The sequence below is a fragment of the Chiloscyllium plagiosum genome, chromosome 14, assembly GCF_004010195.1.
Source record: "Chiloscyllium plagiosum isolate BGI_BamShark_2017 chromosome 14, ASM401019v2, whole genome shotgun sequence".
NCBI lineage: Eukaryota > Metazoa > Chordata > Chondrichthyes > Orectolobiformes > Hemiscylliidae > Chiloscyllium > Chiloscyllium plagiosum.
Genome location: NC_057723.1, coordinates 78,318,817 through 78,338,860, shown reverse-complemented (window position 1 = coordinate 78,338,860; position 20,044 = coordinate 78,318,817). Strand labels below are relative to the sequence as shown.

General features: G+C 44.0%; 1 protein-coding gene across 8 annotated transcripts in view; it reads left to right on the top strand.

The window, feature by feature from the left end:
• Window positions 1-20,044, top strand: part of b4galt7 (xylosylprotein beta 1,4-galactosyltransferase, polypeptide 7 (galactosyltransferase I)) — a 52,506-nt gene that overhangs the window by 20,146 nt on the left and 12,316 nt on the right. For all 8 annotated transcript variants that reach the window (XM_043704045.1, XM_043704042.1, XM_043704040.1 and 5 more), the window contains 4 exons: window positions 5,338-5,667; window positions 13,726-13,951; window positions 15,231-15,314; window positions 19,163-19,267. In XM_043704045.1, coding sequence (XP_043559980.1) covers window positions 5,338-5,667; window positions 13,726-13,951; window positions 15,231-15,314; window positions 19,163-19,267 — 745 coding nt within the window. The remainder of the gene's footprint in view (window positions 1-5,337; window positions 5,668-13,725; window positions 13,952-15,230; window positions 15,315-19,162; window positions 19,268-20,044) is intronic.

The following is a 20,044-nucleotide window of genomic DNA, read 5'->3' as shown; positions in this document are numbered from 1 at the left end:
GGCCGGCCAGTAGTCCGGAACATTTGGCCCAGTTGATCCTGGCGGAAGATGCCGCCGAGTACACGGCCTGGCACTCGCGCATCCTCCCCAGGTCAGCCGGGTCGGTGAAAGTGAGGAGCACGTCGTCGGCGTAGGCCGAGAGGACCACCCCCGTGCCCGCGCCGCGCAGAACCAGCCCCGACAACCTCCTCCGCAAGAGGCGCAGGAAAGGCTCCACGCACAGGGAATACAGCTGGCCGGACAGGGGGCAGCCTTGACGCACTCCTCTCCCGAAGGGAAGGGGCGCCGTCAGGGACCCGTTAACTTTAACCAGACACTCTGTGGCGGTGTACAGAAGCCAGATCCGGACGACGAACCGAGTCCCGAACCCGAATGCCCGCAGAGTCCCGAGCAGGTACTCGTGATCGACCCTGTCGAACACCTTCTTCTGATCGAGAGACAGGAAGGCGCTCGGCAGACCAGCCCGTCGACAGAAATGGATCAGGTCCCGGACCAGGTGGACGTTGTCGTGTATCCTCCGGCCCGGGACCATGTAGGACTGGTCTGGGTGGATCATGTGGGCCAGCACAGAGGCCAGGCGACAAGACAACACCCTGGCGAAGATTTTGTAATCCGTGCTGAGGAGGGAGACCGGACACAAGTTGGTTAAAAAAACGAAAGTCCTCCTTCAGCAGCAGTAGGACGATGACTGCCCTGCGCCAAGAAAGGGGCAATTCTCCAGCATTTAAAAGCTCCCCCAGGACCTGTGCATAGTCGCTCCCCGGGACATCCCAGAATGCCCTGAAGAGTCAGTCAGCCCGCCCTGCCCTGGCGACTTGCCCCTTGAGAGTGGTTCGAGGGCACTGGTCCTATATTTCACTCTCTGCCCCCTCCCTGTAGAATCCCTAAAGTGGGGAAACAGGCAATTTGTCCCAACATGTCCACACCAACCCTCTGAAGAGTAACCCACCCAGACCTATTTACCGACTCTATATTTACCCCTGACCAATGCACCTAATTTGACATCCCTGGGCAGAATGGTGCAATTTCCCAAGACCAATCTACCCTAAGCTGCACATCTTTGGATTGTGGGAGGAACCCCATGCAGACAAGGGGAGAATGTGAAAACTCCACACAGACAGTCTCCCCTGAGGTTGGAATCGAACCCGAGACCCTGGCGCTGTGAGGCGGCAGTGCTAACCACTGAGCCACCGTGCTGCCCCTCCTTCATCAGGAGGACTCATGCCTGCATCATCAACTCTCCTGCTCCTCAGATGCTGTCTGACCTGTGTATCCAGCTCCACACTTTTTGAAGTTGACACTGGTTGCCATGGAGACGGAACCAAGGAATAGTATCCTCCGAGTGCTTGGTTAATTGAAAAAGTATAGTGCCTGGAGAAATTCCTTTTTCTTGCAGAGAGCCATGCTCTGCATATGAATGTATGTAGCTTTTAGGAAGCATAAGTGAGGCTAACTAATAATCTTCAATTGATTGTTGGCATAATTGGGATTTTTCAGGAAGTACGTTGCATTTCCACCAAATGTTGGAAACTATGTTCTGAGTTGTGTAATCATGGACTTGTTGGTTACAAACAATACCCAGTTGTGGGGATTTATAGTCTGTGTACCTGGAATCACAGTGACACACAAATTCAGGTACCACATTATACGTGTGGGAGGCATGTCATCTTTGTGGCTTTACAGCATCATCCTGTTCACAGTGAACATGTGTTGGTCATGCATAGCAGCAGCATGAAATGACCCATCTTCACCGGTTGTTCACATCTTTTCGACACCTTATCCTTCCATAGGATCTTGAGGTGGACCAGGCACTTTTCAGGACTGACAGTGGTCGACAATGTCTGATTTCTGCACCAAAGTCATCACCATTCCGATCCGTGGTTAAACTGCTTTGCAGTCGGAGTTCTTGTGGCACCCTGGGTAACATTCCTGCTTTAGAGTAAGTCAGGACCTCTGCGTTCTCCCCCCCCCCCCCCGCCCCCAAGACTTGATGGTCCATGTATGTAGGGTCTGAGTATATATCCACAAATTGTGCCAAATTATTAGTATAACTTACTAACTTTTCTTGAATTCAGTCATGAGGTGCGAGTGTTCCTAGCAGGGTCACCACTGGGGGGATTGCTCTTGAAAGCGTGTTGGTGAGCTGTTGCCTTAAACTGCCGCAGCCCAACTGGTTTGATAAAACTGAATGGCTTGTTAGGCCATTTCTGAGTGTAGTTGAGAGTTACGCACATTGCTGTAGGTCTGGAGTCATCTAGGTTCGGTCAGGACAATTGAAGACCTACAGGGCGTTGCACCTACATTGTTTTGCAAAGTGCTATTGAATGCACTGTATTGACATGTGCATATTGGGGAGTACAGTTATTAATTCTTTTTTGCATAGAGCACTGCAAGATGAAGTGTAAATCACAAGTGTTAGTTTATATAGAGTCATCCAGCACAGAAACACACCCTTCGGCCCAACCAGTCCATGCAGACCATAATCCCAAACTAAACTAGTCCCACCAACCTGCACTTGGCCCGTATCCGTCCAAACCTTTCCTATTCATGTACTTATCCAAATGTCTTTTAAATGTTGTAATTGTCATGCCTGCATCCCCCATTTCCTCAGGAAGTTCATTCCACACGCCAACCACCCTCTGTGTAAACAACTTTCCCCTCATGTCTTTTTTAAATCTCTCACCTTAAAAATGTGCCCCCTACTCTTGAAATCCCCCATCTTAGGAAAAAGATAGCTATGAGAAAGTGAGGACTGCAGATGCTAGAGATCAAGAGTTGAAGAGTATGGTGCTGGAAAAGCACAGCCAGTCAGTCAGCATCCGAGGAGCAGGAGAATCGATGTTTCGGGCAAAAGGCTGACGTAGGACTTATGCTCAAAACATCATTTCTCCTGCTCCTCGGATGCTGCCTGATGCTTGTGCTTTTCCAGCACCACACTCAAAAGACAACTATCTAACTCTATCTATACCCCTCATTATTTTATAAACTTCGATAAGGTCGCCTCTCAACCTCCTACACTCCAGTGAAAAGAGTCCCAGCTGATCCCGGCCTCTCTTTATAACTGAAACCCTCCATACCCAGCAAGATCCTGGGAAATCTCTTCTGAGCCCTCTCCAGCTTAATCATATCCTTCCTATAACTGGGCGACCACAATTGGACACATGTTGCAAATTATTTTTGGCAAACTGTCATCCCGAGCCGTTCAATGTGCAACCTGGCTCTGAAACAATACGTTTTTAAATATCTAATTCTAGCAATGTGCTTTTTTAGCCCTGTTTGCACAGAGCCCTGTTGGAAACAGTATGTCACCATTCTGTTCAATGGCTTTTGTGTTGCAGTGGCTGCGTTTGCAGTTTTCATTCTCCTTAGGAGCAATTTGTACTTTAATCACTGGCAGTTAAATACGTACTCTACTTCTCTCTTGTGTTGTCTTCAATCTGTCGAGTTGGCATTTTGAAACTGTGTCTTGCTACTGTTGATCTGTTAAGGTCACTGTTGCACTCTTGTCTTTAATTTACTGGGCAGTAGGGCTTTGATGTTGAAGTGTGGTGCTAGAAAAGCCACAGGAGGTCAGGCAGCATCGGAGGAGTGGGAAAATTGACGTTTCGGGCAAAGCCCTTCATCAGGACTTTAGTGGCTTTTCTAAGTGACAAGGAGATATTGGTGATTTGTAGAGCATGCTTATAAACTTCCCATTCCTCCTCCTCCTCGTCTGTCTGTCTCTCTTTTCCCCCTCTCCCCTTGTTGCTCCCATTTAGTTAAACTAGTGATGCTGTAGAATGGGATTTGAGTAAGTACTGTGAGCATTGACATCAATTACCCAACATTCTGAGCAAACAGGACACAGGCGGAGTAGTCTGGGCAAGTGCATCACAAAGTAAGCAGCTTAGTGACAGATAAGTTAAATGATTGAAGAGCAGTGACTTTTATGCTTTTTAATTGAGGTAAGCAGTTGTGAAAAAGATGGTATTGTGAGACATTGTAAAACGCCTTATTTATCATGTCTGCAGGAAGGCTATTGTTCCAGCGTAAAATGAAACTGCCTGTTGTGGAAGCGTGAATTAAATGGATACATTCAGTGAGCGTTAAGAATTCAGTACTACTTTAATATGCCGTATACATGTGCTCTGTGCATGTAGCGGTATGTCTTGGCATTAATGGCCACTTGAGTAATCACAGTATTTCAGTGATATATTTCCTAATTGTTTGGGAAGGCTGGTGCATGAGTCAGTCTCTCCATAGATCAGTCCAGTTTGTGATTGACATATGTTTCTGTGCTGCTGCATGTGAGCAAGTCTTGTATAATGTCAGCTGCCTAATTGTGTAACTTCCTGAAGAAGGGCTTATGCCCGAAATGTCGATTCTCCTGCTCCTTGGATGCTGCCTGACCTGCTGCGCTTTTCCAGCAACACATTTTTCAGCTCTAATTGTGTAACTATCCAACCATACTAAGGGGTGTGTGTGAGAGCTGTGCAGGTTAGGGTATTAGAACTACGTATTAAGCACGCTAGTCCTGTGAACATTCTGACTTGTGCACATTAACTCGAGTTTCTGAGTGGCTTCTGTTTTCCAGGAAAGGTTTCTGTGTCAGGAGCAGTATGTTTGTATAGGTCTGCTTCTGATTGGACTGATTACTTTTCAGCGATTTATATTTCTGTACTGAGAGTGTGTAGTGAAACACAGGACTACCTTTAATGGCACAGACTGTCCAGTGGAGAACATATGTTCATTTCTGGCATGTTTTCTCACAGGTCTTCAGTAACCATTTGAGACTGCCTATTGCTTAATATTTCTGCGTGTTGCCAGGCTGCAGTATGGGACTGTCATTAAAACCAAGTATATGTTTATATTGAGTGGGCACAGAACACTGTCTGATATGGAACTTTCTTAAAGCTAATGATTTTATGGCAGGACCAACAATTATTAACTAAGCTTGTCTGTTGAGATTGGATTCCAGATTTGAATATACTGCATGTAGTTGTGTGTGTAAACATGTGTGTCTTGCAATTTATTGCAGTAATATTGTTCCTGGATGTATGTATTTCTTAATATATAGGATGCTAACTATCTTGAATGGGCTTAGGTGCTAATGAATTGCAAGGTATGGTTAGAATAATTGACAATTGGAGTAAAGGCTGCAACCTTTAACGGTATAACCGTAGGTATAATGGGCTTAGGACCTAACCAGAGACAATCAAGAAAAACATGCCCTAAGCTGTTTTGGTATTCATCTCGTTATCACAAATGTTTTCTGTAGCTTTATTGAGTCTTGCTCCTTCTAGTTAGGCCATTTAGTCTCTCTAGAAATTAATGTGTTTGTGCAATTATGTTTTTCAGGTCAGGCCTGCTCCTTAGGATGTTACCGAGATGTTCCATCTTTAAACTATTCTGTACTTTAATACTACTTGGATTTTTCTCTGTTATATGGCTGCACTACAACTGCACAATAAGCAGCAGTCGGAACAGCAACGACGATGCCTTGGTGCACAAATCTTGTCAGGAAGAGACCGACAATTCTGCCTGGGGCCCTCACAAAATCGCAATCATTGTCCCTTTCAGGGAGCGATTTGAAGAACTATTGACTTTTGTGCCATACATGCATGCATTTTTAAACAAGAAGAAAATCAGGCACAAGATCCTTGTAATCAACCAAGTTGATCACTTCAGGTACTGGGCTTTAATAGAGGGGATTAACACAATCACTTCTATATAATCATTTGTTAAAGTGAGAATCAAATACTCTTAGTAGTAACCGTTCATTTAAGGAAAGTCACAGCAAGTTGTGAGTTTTTGCTCAACTGTTATTGGAATCCTTCCTTTCCATTAACAGTAGCAAGAGTTATTATAGACACCCAAAATCAATTGTTTTTTGTTCAACACTTGGCCTCAGACCACGTTCCTGTAATAATTGCTGGTGTTGTGCTGGTCATTCCTCTGCTGAGATCCCAAACTGTAGTGAGTTTTCTGCCTTCAAAAATGATAAATGACATCCTTATGACTTGGATCAGTATTTGGGACTATGATGTTGTGGCCATAACAGAGACATGGGTTTCACAGCGGCAGGAGTGGTTGCTGGATGTTCCAGGGTTTAGAATGTTTAAAAAGAACAGGGAGGGTGGAAAAAGAGGAGGGGGTGTAGCATTGCTAATCAGAGAGTGTACAGAAACAAAGGTTGTTGAGAAAGGTTTGTCTACTGAGTCAGTATGGGTGGAAGGTAGGAACAGCAAGGGAAAAGGCACCGCATTGGGGGTTTTCTACAGACCACCTAATAGCAGTAGAGAGATTGAAAAACTGAGAGGCGGGCAGGTTTTGGAAAAACGCAGATGTAGCAGGGTTGTTGTTATGGGTGACTTCAACTTTCCGAATATTGACTGGAACCTCTTTGGTGCAGATGGTTTGGATGGAACCATTTTTGTCAGGTGTGTTCAGGTGGGTTTCCTTACTCAGTATGTAGAGAGGCCGACGAGGGGAGAGGCCATTTTGGATTTGGTGCTCGACAATGAGCCAGGACAGGTGTCAGATCTCGCAGTGGGAGAGCACTTTGATGACAGTGACCACAACTGCCTCACATTTAGCATAGCTTTGGTGGGGGGGGGAAACAAGCAGTTACCAAGGGAAGATATTTAATTGGGGAAAAGGAAATTATGACACTATCAGACATGAGTTGGGAAGTACAGACTGGGAGCAATTGTTCCACAGAAAGGGCACAGCAGACATGTGGAGACTGTTTAAGGAGCAATTGTTGCGAGTGATGCACAAATTTGTTCCTCTGAGACAGGTAAGAAGGGGTAAGGTTAAGGAGCCTTGGATGACGAGAACAGAGGAGCTTCTTGTCAAAAGGAAGAAGGCAGCTTACGTAAGGTGGAGGAAGCAAAGATCTAGTACAGCTTTAGAGGATTACAGGTGTACTAGAAAAGAGCTCAGAAATGGACTGAGGAGAGCCAGGAGAGGGCACGAGAAAGGTTTGGCAGGAAGGATTAGGGAGAACCCAAAGGCATTTTACTCATACGTGAGGAATAAGAGCATAATCCGGGAGAAGGTAGGGCCGATCAGGGATAGCATAGAGAACTTGTGCGTGGGGTCTGAGCAGATAGGGGAAGCTCTAAATGTGTTTTTTGCTTCAGTTTTCACTAAGGAAAGGGATCTTGTTGTGAATGAGAACTTTGAGGAGCTGGGAAACAGGCTTGACCAGATCAACATTGATGAAGTTGATGTGCTGGAAATTTTGGCAAACATTAAGATTGATAAGTCCCCAGGGCCAGACCAGATTTATCCCAGGCTGCTCCGGGAAGTGAGAATGGAGGTTGCTAAGCCGCTGTCGAAGATCTTTGCCTCCTCACTCTCCATGGGAGTTGTACCAGAGAATTGGAGGGAGGCGAATGTTCCTCTTTTTTGAAAAGGGAAATAGGGAAATCCCTGGCAATTACAGACCAGTCAGTCTTACGTCTGTGGTCAGCAAGGTTTTGGAAAGAATTCTGAGGGATAGGATTTATGACTATTTGGAAAAGCATAGAGTGATTAAAAGCAGTCAACATGGCTTTGTGAGGGGCAGGATATGCCTCACTAATCTTATTGAGTTATTTCAGGAGGTGATGAGACAGGTCGATGAAGGTCGAGCAGTGGATGTGGTGTACATGGACTTCAGCAAGGCATTTGATAAGGTTCTCCATGGCAGGCTCATTTCATAAAGTCAGGAAGTATAGGATACGGGGAAATTTGGCTATCTGGATTCAGAATTGGCTGGCTGACAGAAGGCAGAGAGTGGTTGTAGATGGAAAATATTCTGCCTGGAGGACAGTGTTGAGTGGTGCCCTGTAGAGCTCTGTTCTTGGGCCTCTGCTCTTTGTACTTTTTATAAATGACTTGGACGAGAAGGTTGAGGGGTGGGTTAGTAAATATGCTGATGACACAAACGTTGGAGGTGCTGTTGATAGTATCGAGGGCTATTGCAAGCTGCAGCGCAACGTAGACAGGATGCAGAGCTAGGCTGAGAACAGGCATATGGAATTCAACCTGGATAAATGCGAAGTGATGCATTTTGGAAGGTCGAACTCTAATGCTGAATATAAGATTAAAGACAGGATTCTTGGCAGTGTGGAGGAACAGAGGGATCTGAGTGCAAATACATAGATCCCTCAAAGTTGCCACCCAGTGGATAGGGTTGTTAAGAAAGCATATGGTGTTTTGGCTTTCATTAACAGAGGGATCGAGTTTAAGAGCCGCAAGCTTTTGCTGCAGCTCTACAAGTCCCTGGTGAGACCACACTTGGAATATTGTGTCCAGTTCTGGTCGCCCTACTGTAGGAACGATACAGAGGCTTTGGAGAGGGTGCAAAGAAAGTTTACCAGGATGCTGCCATGACTGGAGGGCTTGTCTTATTAAGAGAGGTTGACTAAGCTTGGGCTTTTCTCTCTGGAGAGAAGGAGGAAGAGAGGTGACTTGATCAAGGTATACAAGGTAATGAGAGGCATGAATAGAGTCAATAGCCAGAATTTTCCCCAGGGCAGGATTGACTGGCAGGAGGGGTCATTGTTTTAAGATATTAGGAGGAAGGTAGAGAGGGGACGTCAGAGGTAGGTTCTTTACAGAGAGAGTTGTGAATGCATGAAATGCGTTGCCAGCTGTGGTGGTGGAAGTAGAGTCATTGGGGACATTTAAGCGACTGCTGGACATGCACATGGATAGCAGTGAGTTGAGGAGTGGGTAGGTTACTATATTTTACATTAGAATTACAGCTCGGCACAACATCGTGGAGCGAAGGGCCTGTTCTATGCTGGACTTTTCTATGTTGTGTGTTCTACCCCCACTGCAAATGGAGTCTACTGATAATTACAACCAGGAGAATACAGTGACCATGGTCTAAATGGAGACAGTGTGTTATTTGTTTAATCCACTATATGATTCCTTGAGCATCTGTGGCGAGACCTTTTATTGTCATTGGTTGGTGAGGTTGTAAAGTTAGGAGCTATACACTTGTAACATTTCAGTTTGTGAATAACTGTAAAACTGAGGAAAGATTGAGTTCTGGTCTCCTTCACCAATTGGCTGTCAAGAGTTGAATGCAGCGAGGCATATGTGCATCTGGGGAATGGAGTAAGACAGGCAACAGCCAATCAGCAGCAATTAGAACTAGAACATAGAACAGTACAGCACAGAACAGGCCCTTCAGCCCACAATGTTGTGCCGACCACTGATCCTCATGTGTGCACCCTCAAATGTCTGTGACCATACACATGTCCAGCAGTCTCTTAAATGTCCCCAATGACCTTGCTTCCACAACTGCTGCTGGCAACTCATTCCATGCTCTCACAACTCCCTGTGTAAAGAACCCGCCTCTGACATCCCCTCTATACTTTCCTCCAACCAGTTTAAAACTATGACCCCTCATGTTAGTCATTTCTGCCCTGGGAAATAGTCTCTGGCTATCGAGTCTATCTACGCCTCTCATTATCTTGTATACCTCAATTAGGTCCCCTCTCCTCCTCCTTTTCTCCAATGAAAAAAGTCCGAGCTTAATCAACCTCTCTTCATAAGATAAGTCCTCCAGCCCAGGCAGCATCCACATCTCTGAACCCTCTCCAAAGCATCCACATCTTTCCTATAATAGGGCGACCAGAACTGGACGCAGTATTCCAAGTGCGGTCTAACCAAAGTTTTATAGAGCTGCAACAAGATCTCATGACTCTTAAACTCAATACCCCGTTAATGAAAGTCAAAACACCATATGCTTTCTTAACAACCCTGTCCACTTGGGTGGCCATTTTAAGGGATCTATGTACCTGCACAACAAGATCCCTCTGTGTTCATTTTGGTCACCTTGCTATAGGAAGGTTGCTATAAAACTTGAAAGAGTGCAAAAGAAATTGAAAGAATGTTGCCAGGACTCAATGGTCTGTGTTATAAGGAGAGGTTGGACAAGCTAGGACCTTTTTTTTAAAGCATCGGTGACTGAAGGGGTATCTTAAAGAAGAGTTTAAGACCATGACAGGCATGGAGGGTGAACGCACACAGTCTTTTTCCCAGGGTTGGGGAATTGAGGATTAGAGGGCATCAGTTTATGGTTAGAGGGGAAAGAATAAAAGGGAACCTGAGAAGCAATTTTTTTTTAAACAGAGGGTGACATGCATATGGAATGAGCTGCCAGCTGAAATAGTTGAGGCGGTACATTGATAACATTTAAAAGGCATTTGGACAAATACATGGATAGGAAAGGATTAGAAGGATATGGGCCAAGTGCAGGGAAATGGGGTTAGCGTGGATGGACATTTTGGTTGGCATGGACCAGTTTGGGCCAAAGGCCCTGTCTTTGTGCTCTCGCTCTCTGACAAGAGCAGGAAGTTTATGATGGAGCTGCAGTGAACTTTGGCTTGGCCAGTGCTAGAGAATTGTGTGCAGCTCAGGTCACCACTCTATAGGAATGATGCGCTTGCATTGCAGAGGTTGCAGAAGAAATTCACTAGGATGTTGCCTGGCCTGGAGTGATTTATCTATGAAAATAGTCTAGGCCAGCTAGGCTTGTCTTCATAAGAGCTGAGAAGGCTGATGTGTGATCTGACTGAGGTGTACAAGTTACGAGTGGTATAGAAAGGATAGATAAGGAAGAACGTTTCCCCTCAGTAGAATCATAACTGGGGGCACAGTTTTAAGGAGGAGTAAGTGATGACTGCAGATGCTGGAGATGCTCGAAATATTGATTCTCCTGCTCCTCGGATACTGCCTGACCGGCTGTCCTTTTCCAGCACCACACCCTTTGGGACAGCTTTAAGGTCAGGATCAAGGGTTTTAGAGGGAAATTGATGGAAAGAAAATGTACCCAAAGGGTTATAAGTATCTGGAACTCACTGCCTAAAAGGGCAGTAGATGCAGGAACCCTCCAGATATTTAAGAACAATTTAACTGAACACTTGAAACACCATAGCATGCAAGGCTATGGGTTAAAAGTGCTGAGAAATGGGACTAGAATAGATGGGTGTTAGTGATCAGCACAGAAAAGATGTATTGGATGGCCTCTTTCTGTCCTTAAATAACTACAGCTCTGTGTTACCTGGGCTGGAGGGTTTCAGTAATGAAGGTAGATTACAAACGTTGTTTTCCCCTGAGTAGAGGGGGCAAATAATTGGCACGCAGGTTGCAGGCAAGAAGCAGAGATTCACTAGGTTGTTGCCTGAAATAATTCGATATCAAAAGAGAATAGATCAAATCCATTTCAGCAGCAGGAGTCGGGGGAGTGTGAGCCAGGGGGCAGCTAGGAGGATAAATTTGAAGATTAAATACTATGTGACTTTATCTTACTCCTTCTTGCCTGTCTCAACGGGACATATTTATTCATCACTTTCAACAACTGTTCCTTAAACAGTCTCCACATATCTATAGTGCCTTTACCATGGAACAATTGCTCCCAATCCATGCTTCCTAACTCATATCGAATCGCATCATAGTTTCCTCTTCCCCAATTAAATATCCTCCCATTTTGCCTAATCCTGACCTTCTCCATAGCTATGTAGAATGTGAGGCAGTTGTGGTCACTATCACCAAAATGCTCTCCCACCACAAGATCTGATACCTGCCCCGGCTCGTTTCCGAGCACTAAGCCTAGAATGGCCTCTCCCCTCATCGGCCTGTCAACGTACTGAGTTAGGAAACCCTCCTGAACACACCTTACAAAAACAGTTCCATTCAAATCTTCTGCTCGAAGGAGGTTCCAATAAATATTGGGAAAGTTAAAGTCACCCATTACAATAGCACTACTACGTCCACACTTTTCCAAAGTCTGCTGACCTATGCTTTCTTCCATCTCCCTGCTGCTATTGGGGGGCCTGTAGTAAACCCCTAACGAGGTGACTGCTCCCTTGTTGTTCCTAATTTCCATCCATACTGACTCGGTAGGCAGATCTTCCTCGACAATGGAAGCTTCTGTAGCTGTGACACCCTCTCTGATTAGTAGTGCTACACCCCCTCCTCTTTTTTCTTCCCCTCCCTATTCTTTTTAAATGCTCTAAACCCTGGAACATCAAGCAACCATTCCTGCCCCGGAGAAACCCATGGTAGAAAAGGAAATGAGGCAACACTATTTCAGCTTGTGACTGTCCTGCACTAACACCCAAGATGTACATTTTCTGCATGTTATGTATGTGAGCCACAATGGTAGATACATGTCTATATCCAACAGAGTTATTTTACTCAACATTTTGGACATATGACACATCTAGGAGGTGAGACTTTAACATGGAACTTCTGGCCCAAAGGTAGGGACACTACCATTGCCTCACAAAACCCTGTCTATCCAATACATGCTGCAATTTGTTTTTGGGTCAGTTTTGGTCTGTTTTCAAAGTGGACTATTTGCGTGTTTAGTTTTCATTGAATAATTTTCATCTACTGATGATTTCTAATGTATGATTATGCATACCTATCATTGTTTATTTTCCCTCCAGAAATAATCTTTCACATCACAAAGATAACTCCTGCAGTAGCTGCAGGCAGGGTTTCTGGTGAATGTAATTTCAAACATGATGGGGTGAATAGCAGACCAGAAATCAGGAATATTTAAAATTAGGCACCAACTGAGTGATGTTACATCCACGTGCTCCTTATAATTGCAGAAGCAACATGGTTGAGTTTTTTTTTCCAACTTTTGATTAGCTAATCTTTCTACTGCCTTCAGCTTTCAAAGGAAGGCTCTGTATCCCATCACATTCTCAGTAATAGTGGTGGACAGTAGGGCAAGATGTACAAGGAGGAGACTCCATGAATATCCTGTTTTCTGCTTCAGTTAACCAGATGAAAGTGCAAAAGTCAAAGCCAACGTGTTGGCAAGTGTCTATAACTGGAAATGATGGGTAGCAATCATATTTACCTCCTAGTTGTGATATTAGTAGCTGAGTGCAATGGAAACAGCAAAGTCTATGGGTCCTGGCAAAGTTCTGAGTGCTGAAGACTATGCACTGTAACTAGCCATCTCCTAACCGAAGTGTTTTGCAGCAATTAAACAGGCAATAACCAGGCATTGTGGGGAAATTACCCAGCAATGCCCAAAGCATAAAAGGCAGGAGGAATCTAAAACCAACTAAGGTTCAGCCTTTCAGTTTCCTTTTCATTGTCAACTAAACGATGGAAAACTTCTTCATTTGAACCAGTTATGTGATCACAATTTATTGATCACCGACCTGCTGTTGAGGTTGTAGGATGAGATTGAGGAGCATGCTCAAAATCCACATACAGCAAATGTAATGTCAGGAGCAAACATGTGTGTGTGTGTGTGTCTGTGCGCTAGGGGAGTTACGGAGGCTTCCCATCTCTTCTCTTGCAATCCATTGATAATCTACCGACTAAACACACACATGTTCTTCTTGTCTAAAATTTTGCTCCTGACGTTACATTTGCTACATATGGATTTTGACCATGTTCCTCAATTCCATCCTTCTACCTTAACTGCATCGTATAAAAACCTTCATTATTTAGATCAAGCCTCAAAATGGATCCCAGCCCATGAATTTGTTGCTGATTCTCATACACAAGGCTGTGCTCTGTGTGTACCTTTTTAATAGTGTGATGAAAGGAAATTGGCTTTTTTAAAGCAACTGTATTCTTTAAGATGAGTTAACTCATTTTAGTTATTGACTTATAATCAATGATCAGTTTTGAAAGCTTAGAATCTGTAAAAAAAAAATTTTTAAATGTACGAGAGGGCCCCTAATATCGTGTTCATTTTAATTTGTGTTGCAGGTTTAATCGAGCTTCTTTGATAAACGTGGGTTTCCTGGAGAGTGGCAATGATACGGATTACCTCGCTATGCATGACGTGGACTTGTTACCCCAGAATGACCAGCTGGATTATGGGTATCCTGAAAAGGGGCCATTTCATGTGGCTTCCCCAGACCTTCATCCTCTCTACCATTACAGCAGCTATGTAGGAGGGATCCTCCTCCTGACCAAGCAGCATTTTGAACTGGTGGGTAATAATTCGACACAGAGCCCATAACTATTATTGATTGAAAAACAGATGAGATCTGAATATGCTGGGCAGGGAGCTAATCCATTGGTTCAATGGATCAGTAGGGACTGGTGTTTGACGGTTAACTTAGTAATTACTATCACTATGAGCGATATTTACAATCACTCGGCATTTTGATAGAGCTAGAAATCAAAGAGTTGAACTTGGATGAATATGGCTGGTACGTAATGATTCCTCAGTTAGGAACTATCTTGCAGGTATCTGTGAGAAAAGGAAAGTAATTTTAGTTTTGGGATGACCCAAATTGTTTCATAGCCAGTGAAGTACTCATTAAGTGTCATAATTGTGTTAATGTAGGGAAACACAGCAAGCTCCCAGGAAGATACTAGCAAGATATTCTGTTTTAACTCTACTAAGTGATGGATAATTACTGATCAGAGCTTCTCTACTTCTCTTAGTCTGCAGTGATCTTTTTTTCCTGCCTGAGGTGGAAGACAGTGTTGTTAAACATCAGCAGCTCCGCCACTGCAGTACTGTTTCATTACATCATTGAAATGTCAGCAACTGATATGTGTCTGGAGTGGGACTTGAAACTTATCAGAGGCAATGGCGCACCACCAGTTAGCCACGGCCAACCACACTAACTGGTTTCCTTTACTAATTATAGGCCTTAGCAATCATGAAACTTAATCAAGCCTCACTCATTAAAAACAGGAGTATATGTTTGGGCCATAGGCTTTTCAACTGAATACAGCTTCATTCTCTTAGTTTATCCTCATCATTAGTCACTAAATTGCATCCTTCAAAAACAGTCCCTGGGATGTGTTATATTGAAGAGGTGAGTTTTAGATGGAAAAGACACAGTCATAAATGCCCTCTTTATTATCTAAGCTTCAGTGTGCATTTAGTGTAACATGTCTCTTTTATTGTCGTCTAAATTTCTTGCGATTAGTTCCCTGCCCAATGTATTCGGATCACAGCTGCTTTGCAATAATTGTAAATTGAATTAGGGAATACAGGAAAAACTTCTGTACTCAGAGATATTAGCATGACTCTGAAACTGGCTACCAGATGAAATGTTGAAGTGACTAACGTACTATGAGACAATGAGATGAGAGAGAAAACAAATGAAAGAGAAGGGGATGGAAGGATATGTCGATGTGGTGGGTTGGGAGGAAGCTCATGTGCTTGTGGAAGCTCTGGCATTGACGTATTGCCCAAAGTGGTGTTTTTCTTTATTTTGGAAACTGTGCAATTTCTGTTTGTTCTTTTACAGTGTAATGGAATGTCAAATCGGTTTTGGGGATGGGGCCGTGAGGATGATGAATTTTATCGTAGAATCTCAGCAGCAGGGCTGCAGGTAATTGTTTTGCACTGCCATACACCATGCTTTATTAGAGAGACTCAAACCTTTCAGTGTTTGTGTAAGCAAGTCTAAACTCTGACATATTGTGAAATTCCTGTTTGGTGCATCCTTGGTAACTTCTGATTCTTGCATGCTGTTCTCAACCTGTGATTTGGCATGAATGTTGTTTGAATGTACAAGTGGCCAAGATTTAATAGAGTGACACCACCAACATTGGGTGATTGACATGCTAGCAGTCAGTATAAATGGTACATTCTATGTACAGTTTGTGTTCTCCCAGTTTTGTTATTTCCTTTCTTCCTTTCACTCCCCAACTCTCACTGGGATGAAATAGCTGATGAAACCCTTGTTATGTGAAGGCCTTGGCCTAGTAGTATTATCACTGGGCTGTTAATCCAGAGTCCCAGATAATGTTCTGGGATCTGGGTTCAAACCCTGCCATGGCAGATGTTGGAGTTAGAGTTCAATAATAAAAGAAAAATTGGAATTAAGAGTCTAATGATAACCACAAATCCATTGTCGATTGTAAGGAAGGAAACTGCCACCCTTCCCTGGTCTGGCCTCCATGTGACTCCAGACCCACCGCAATAGGGTTGATTCTTAACTGGATTCTGGGCAATTAGGGATGGTTAATAAATGCTGTGCCTAACCAGCGATATCTGCATTCCATGAATCAATAAGAGAAACTCTTGATCCCCTCCATTATACACTAACACTGTAATTCCCACCACTGCAGACAAACCATGTATGTCCACTCAGCATAACCAATTTATTGGGGTTCTTTGAGGCTTTAAAACATTGTGTGAATGATGAGCCAGTAGATGCAGTTTATTTGGATTTCTAAAAGGCAGTTGAGGTGCCAGATTAAAGGTTACTGCACAGTAAGAGTTTATTGAGTCATACAGGATGAAAACAAACCCTTCGGTCCAACTCGTCAATGCTGATCAAGTTTCTCAACCTAAACTAGTCCCATTTGCCTGCATTTAGCTCATATCCCTTGAAACTTTTTCTGTTCATGTACCTGTCCAAATGTCTTTTAAATGTAACTGTACCTGCATCTACCACTTCCTCTGGCAGCTCATTCCACATGAGCCACTCTCTGTGAAAAGGTTGCCCCTCCGGTCCCTTTTAAATCTTTCTCCTTTCTCTTTAAAAATATGCCCCCTAGTTTTGAACTCCCTTACCCTAGGGAAAAGACCTTTGTGGTCCACCTTATCTGTGTCCCTCATCATTTTATAAACCTCCATCAGGACGCTCCTCCACCACCTACGCTCCAGTGAAGAGAGTCCCAGCCTCTCCTTATAACTCAAACTCTCCAGTCTCAGCAACATCCTTGTAAATCTTTTCTGAGCCCTCTCCAGTTTAATAATATCCTTTTGTATAGCAGGGTGAATGGAATTGTACACAGTACTCCAAAAGTGGCCTCACCAACATCCTTACAACCTCAACATGACTTCCCAACTCCTATTCTCAAACATCTGAGCAATGAAGACAAGTGTGCTAAATACCTTCTTAACCACCCTGTCTACCTGTGAGGCAACTTGCAACAATTATGTACCTGAACCCTCATGTTGTTGGATGTGATATCTGAGCATGCACAGAGGCTTAGCTAAATAAGAGGAAACAGAATTGAGATACACGAGTCATTTTCAATTTGTCAAGCTGACTACAGGAGTGCCACAGGCATCAGTGTGGAGATTCAGCCTTTTACAATCTATCTCAGTGCCCTGGAAGGAAGGCCCAGCTGTAGAGTAGCCAAATATGCTGCTGATACAAAGGTAGGGACAAAGCTAATTCTTGAGTTTGCAAAGTGCTAGTCAGTCATATGTTAAGGGAGTGGGCAAGACACTGGCAGATGGAGTATAATGTGGGAAAATGAGGTTTTCCATTCTGAAAGCAGGGATAGAAAAGGGGAGCAGCATTTAAATGATGTGATTGGAGCATGCTGTGATATTGAAGGATACAGCAATCTCAAAAAGTTCATAAGTGGGTCCAGTGAATAACTAGGAGTTATTGGTCTTTATTGCAAGGTGAGTAGTATATAAAATGAGGGAACCACATAGGATGTTGGTGAGACTGCACCTGGAGTGCTGTGTACAGTTTTGGTCATCTTTCTAAACATATCATATACAAACATTGGGAGCAGTTCAGAAATGTTTAGTCATTTCCTGGAATTAAGGGGTTATCCCATGAGGAGAGGTTGAGCAGATTGGGCCAATATACTCGTTGGTGTTTAGGACAATGAGAGGTGATCTTTATAAAACAAATAGGGGGCTTGATTTCGCAGATGCTGAGAAATTCTGTGCAGATAAGGGCATCCAGAAACTAGTAGACCCACCTGAATAGCGAAAGAACAGTACAGCACAGGAACGGGCCCTTCAGCTCACGATGTTGTGCTGAACATGACGCCAAATTAAACCAGCAGCAGAGGCTGAGAGAGAACGTGAAGTGGAGAAGAGCATAGACCTGACCAGAGGAAGGAGCAGTTGCGGTGGATGACAGTGAGAGAGGCTGTACGTGGGAGAAATGTACAGGCCTGATTTGGAGGCAGCAGAAGCAGTGGACTGAGGAGCTCTAATGGAAGGAGAGAAATCAGACATCATGGGAGGCCATGTTGTTTGGCTACTGAGGATCGCAGCTTTGTTTCCCTTCACCAAAGTTAGTGGCTTAGGCTAAGAAACTGGGAAATTAAACATTTCTTTGTTGTTAGATGATGAAGCATTTAAGTGAATGTCCCTAATCTGAAGTGATTAGTGCGTGAGTCTTTAAGTATTCAGTATTAGCTAAGACATGGAGGAATGACATGCCATTTGCAACCTCTCGAGTGTATATCCTGTGGTATGTGGATATGTGTAATCTAGCTGTTGATTCTAGGATAACTAGTTTATGTTGTGCGTAGTGAGGTAATCTGTATCATTGCCGTTCTTCAGGAGACCTATGGTGTCAAAACTCAATTAAACTTGAAGATACAAATTAAAATGAACACGTTCAGTGTCCCTCTTTTACCTCTTAAAAATTAAAACAAAGGATTCTTTTCACGGGTTCTGAGTTTTTCCAACTGCCCTCAATAACCCTCTGGGCAGAGAGTGCCATTAGCTGCAGCAGCTCGAGGTTTGGGCTATTTGGGTCAGTTGGTGTCGCTGCAGCACAATCGTGACATTGAATGCCTCATAGATAGCTCAGTGATTGGTGATTGGCATTGGGGAGCATTCACCAACAGTCTGAAATGATGGGACTGTCCTCTGAAGAGATATTGGGAAAACGGGGCCTGTAGCTTCAAAAGAAACCTGCAAAATATGGAAAATCATGGACAGGGTAGATGCAGGTACATGGTTGGACAGTTTAGTACCAGGGGATGCAATTTCAAAATAAGGGGATTGCAAGTTGGGACTGAGCTGAGGAGCAATGTTTATACATAGAGGGTGGTGAATCTTTAGAGTTCTGTGCCCCACAGGGCTGTGGAAGTTCAGCCATTGAGTATATTTAAAGTAGAGATTGACAGACAGATTTTGGAATATCGGTGATGTAAAGGGGCATGTTTGCTTTCTCCTACATGAGTGGACATGGGTGATTGTTCCAGCCTTCCCCTGGAATACTTGTGTTCCTGGCCCTGCAAAACAAATTGCGACTATTAAAATCTCTCTGTATAACAAGGATATTGAGAGACTTCTCGATTCTCTCTAGATTAGACAGTTAGCACGATCCTGCAATTTTATTATGACATCAAATCTGTTCAGCTATGTCTTCTTGTGCCTTCTCTGAAATTTTCTGTCTCTCTAACACAAAATGGGTTACGTGGCTTTTGTGCTGTACAACAGACTTGTTCCTTGTTTTAACTCTAGTTGTACCGTCCGACTGGAATCAAAACTGGGTATCAAACCTTCAAGCATATCCATGACCCAGCATGGAGGAAGCGAGACCAGAAGAGAGTGTCGAGACAGAAGCAGGTAAGGAAAGTACAACCTCTGTCACAGGCTTGCCCTACCCACGCACATCAGGGATCCCAATTACAATTTCGCTCTCTCGGGTGGGGAGGGCAGAAAGTCAATGCTCAGAAAACTGAGGCAAAACAGTAAACACACAGGAAAAAAATTCCAAAGCATTTAAATTGCTCATTTTAAACAGATGGGAAATGAATAGAAATGGCCGTGAAAAGGTGCCAACCAGCAGAGCTCACTATTCGCCCTATTCCTGCCTTTGCTGCTAAGAGGCAGAGTGAGAGAGAGAAGAACCGATTAGAGTTACAGTTCTGTTTATTCCCAATTTTACCTTTCTCGTTAATTAATTTGGCTAATTGATCAGGAAAGCAAGTTTCTCAAAGCTAGAAAGATATGTGATAGCTACCAAGGGGTGGCATGATGGCTTAGTGGTTAGCACTGCTGCCTCACAGCACCAGGGACCTGGGTTCAATTCCACCCTCAGGTGACTGTGTGGAGTTACCACATTCTCCCCATGTCTGCAGGGGTTCCCTCCTGCCCAATGCTGAGCAGGGTAGGTGGATTGCAGGCCATGTTAAATTGCCCCATACTATCCAGGAATGTGCAGGCTAGGTGGATTAGCCAAGGGAAATGCAAGGTTACAGGGATTGGGTGGGGGGGGGATGGATCTGGGTGGGATATTTTTCAGAGGGTCAGTGTGGACTCAATGGGCTGAATGGCCTGCTTTCACACTGTACGGATTCTAAACAAAAAGGTCCTGTTTTTATCTTGGGGGTTATGTTAACT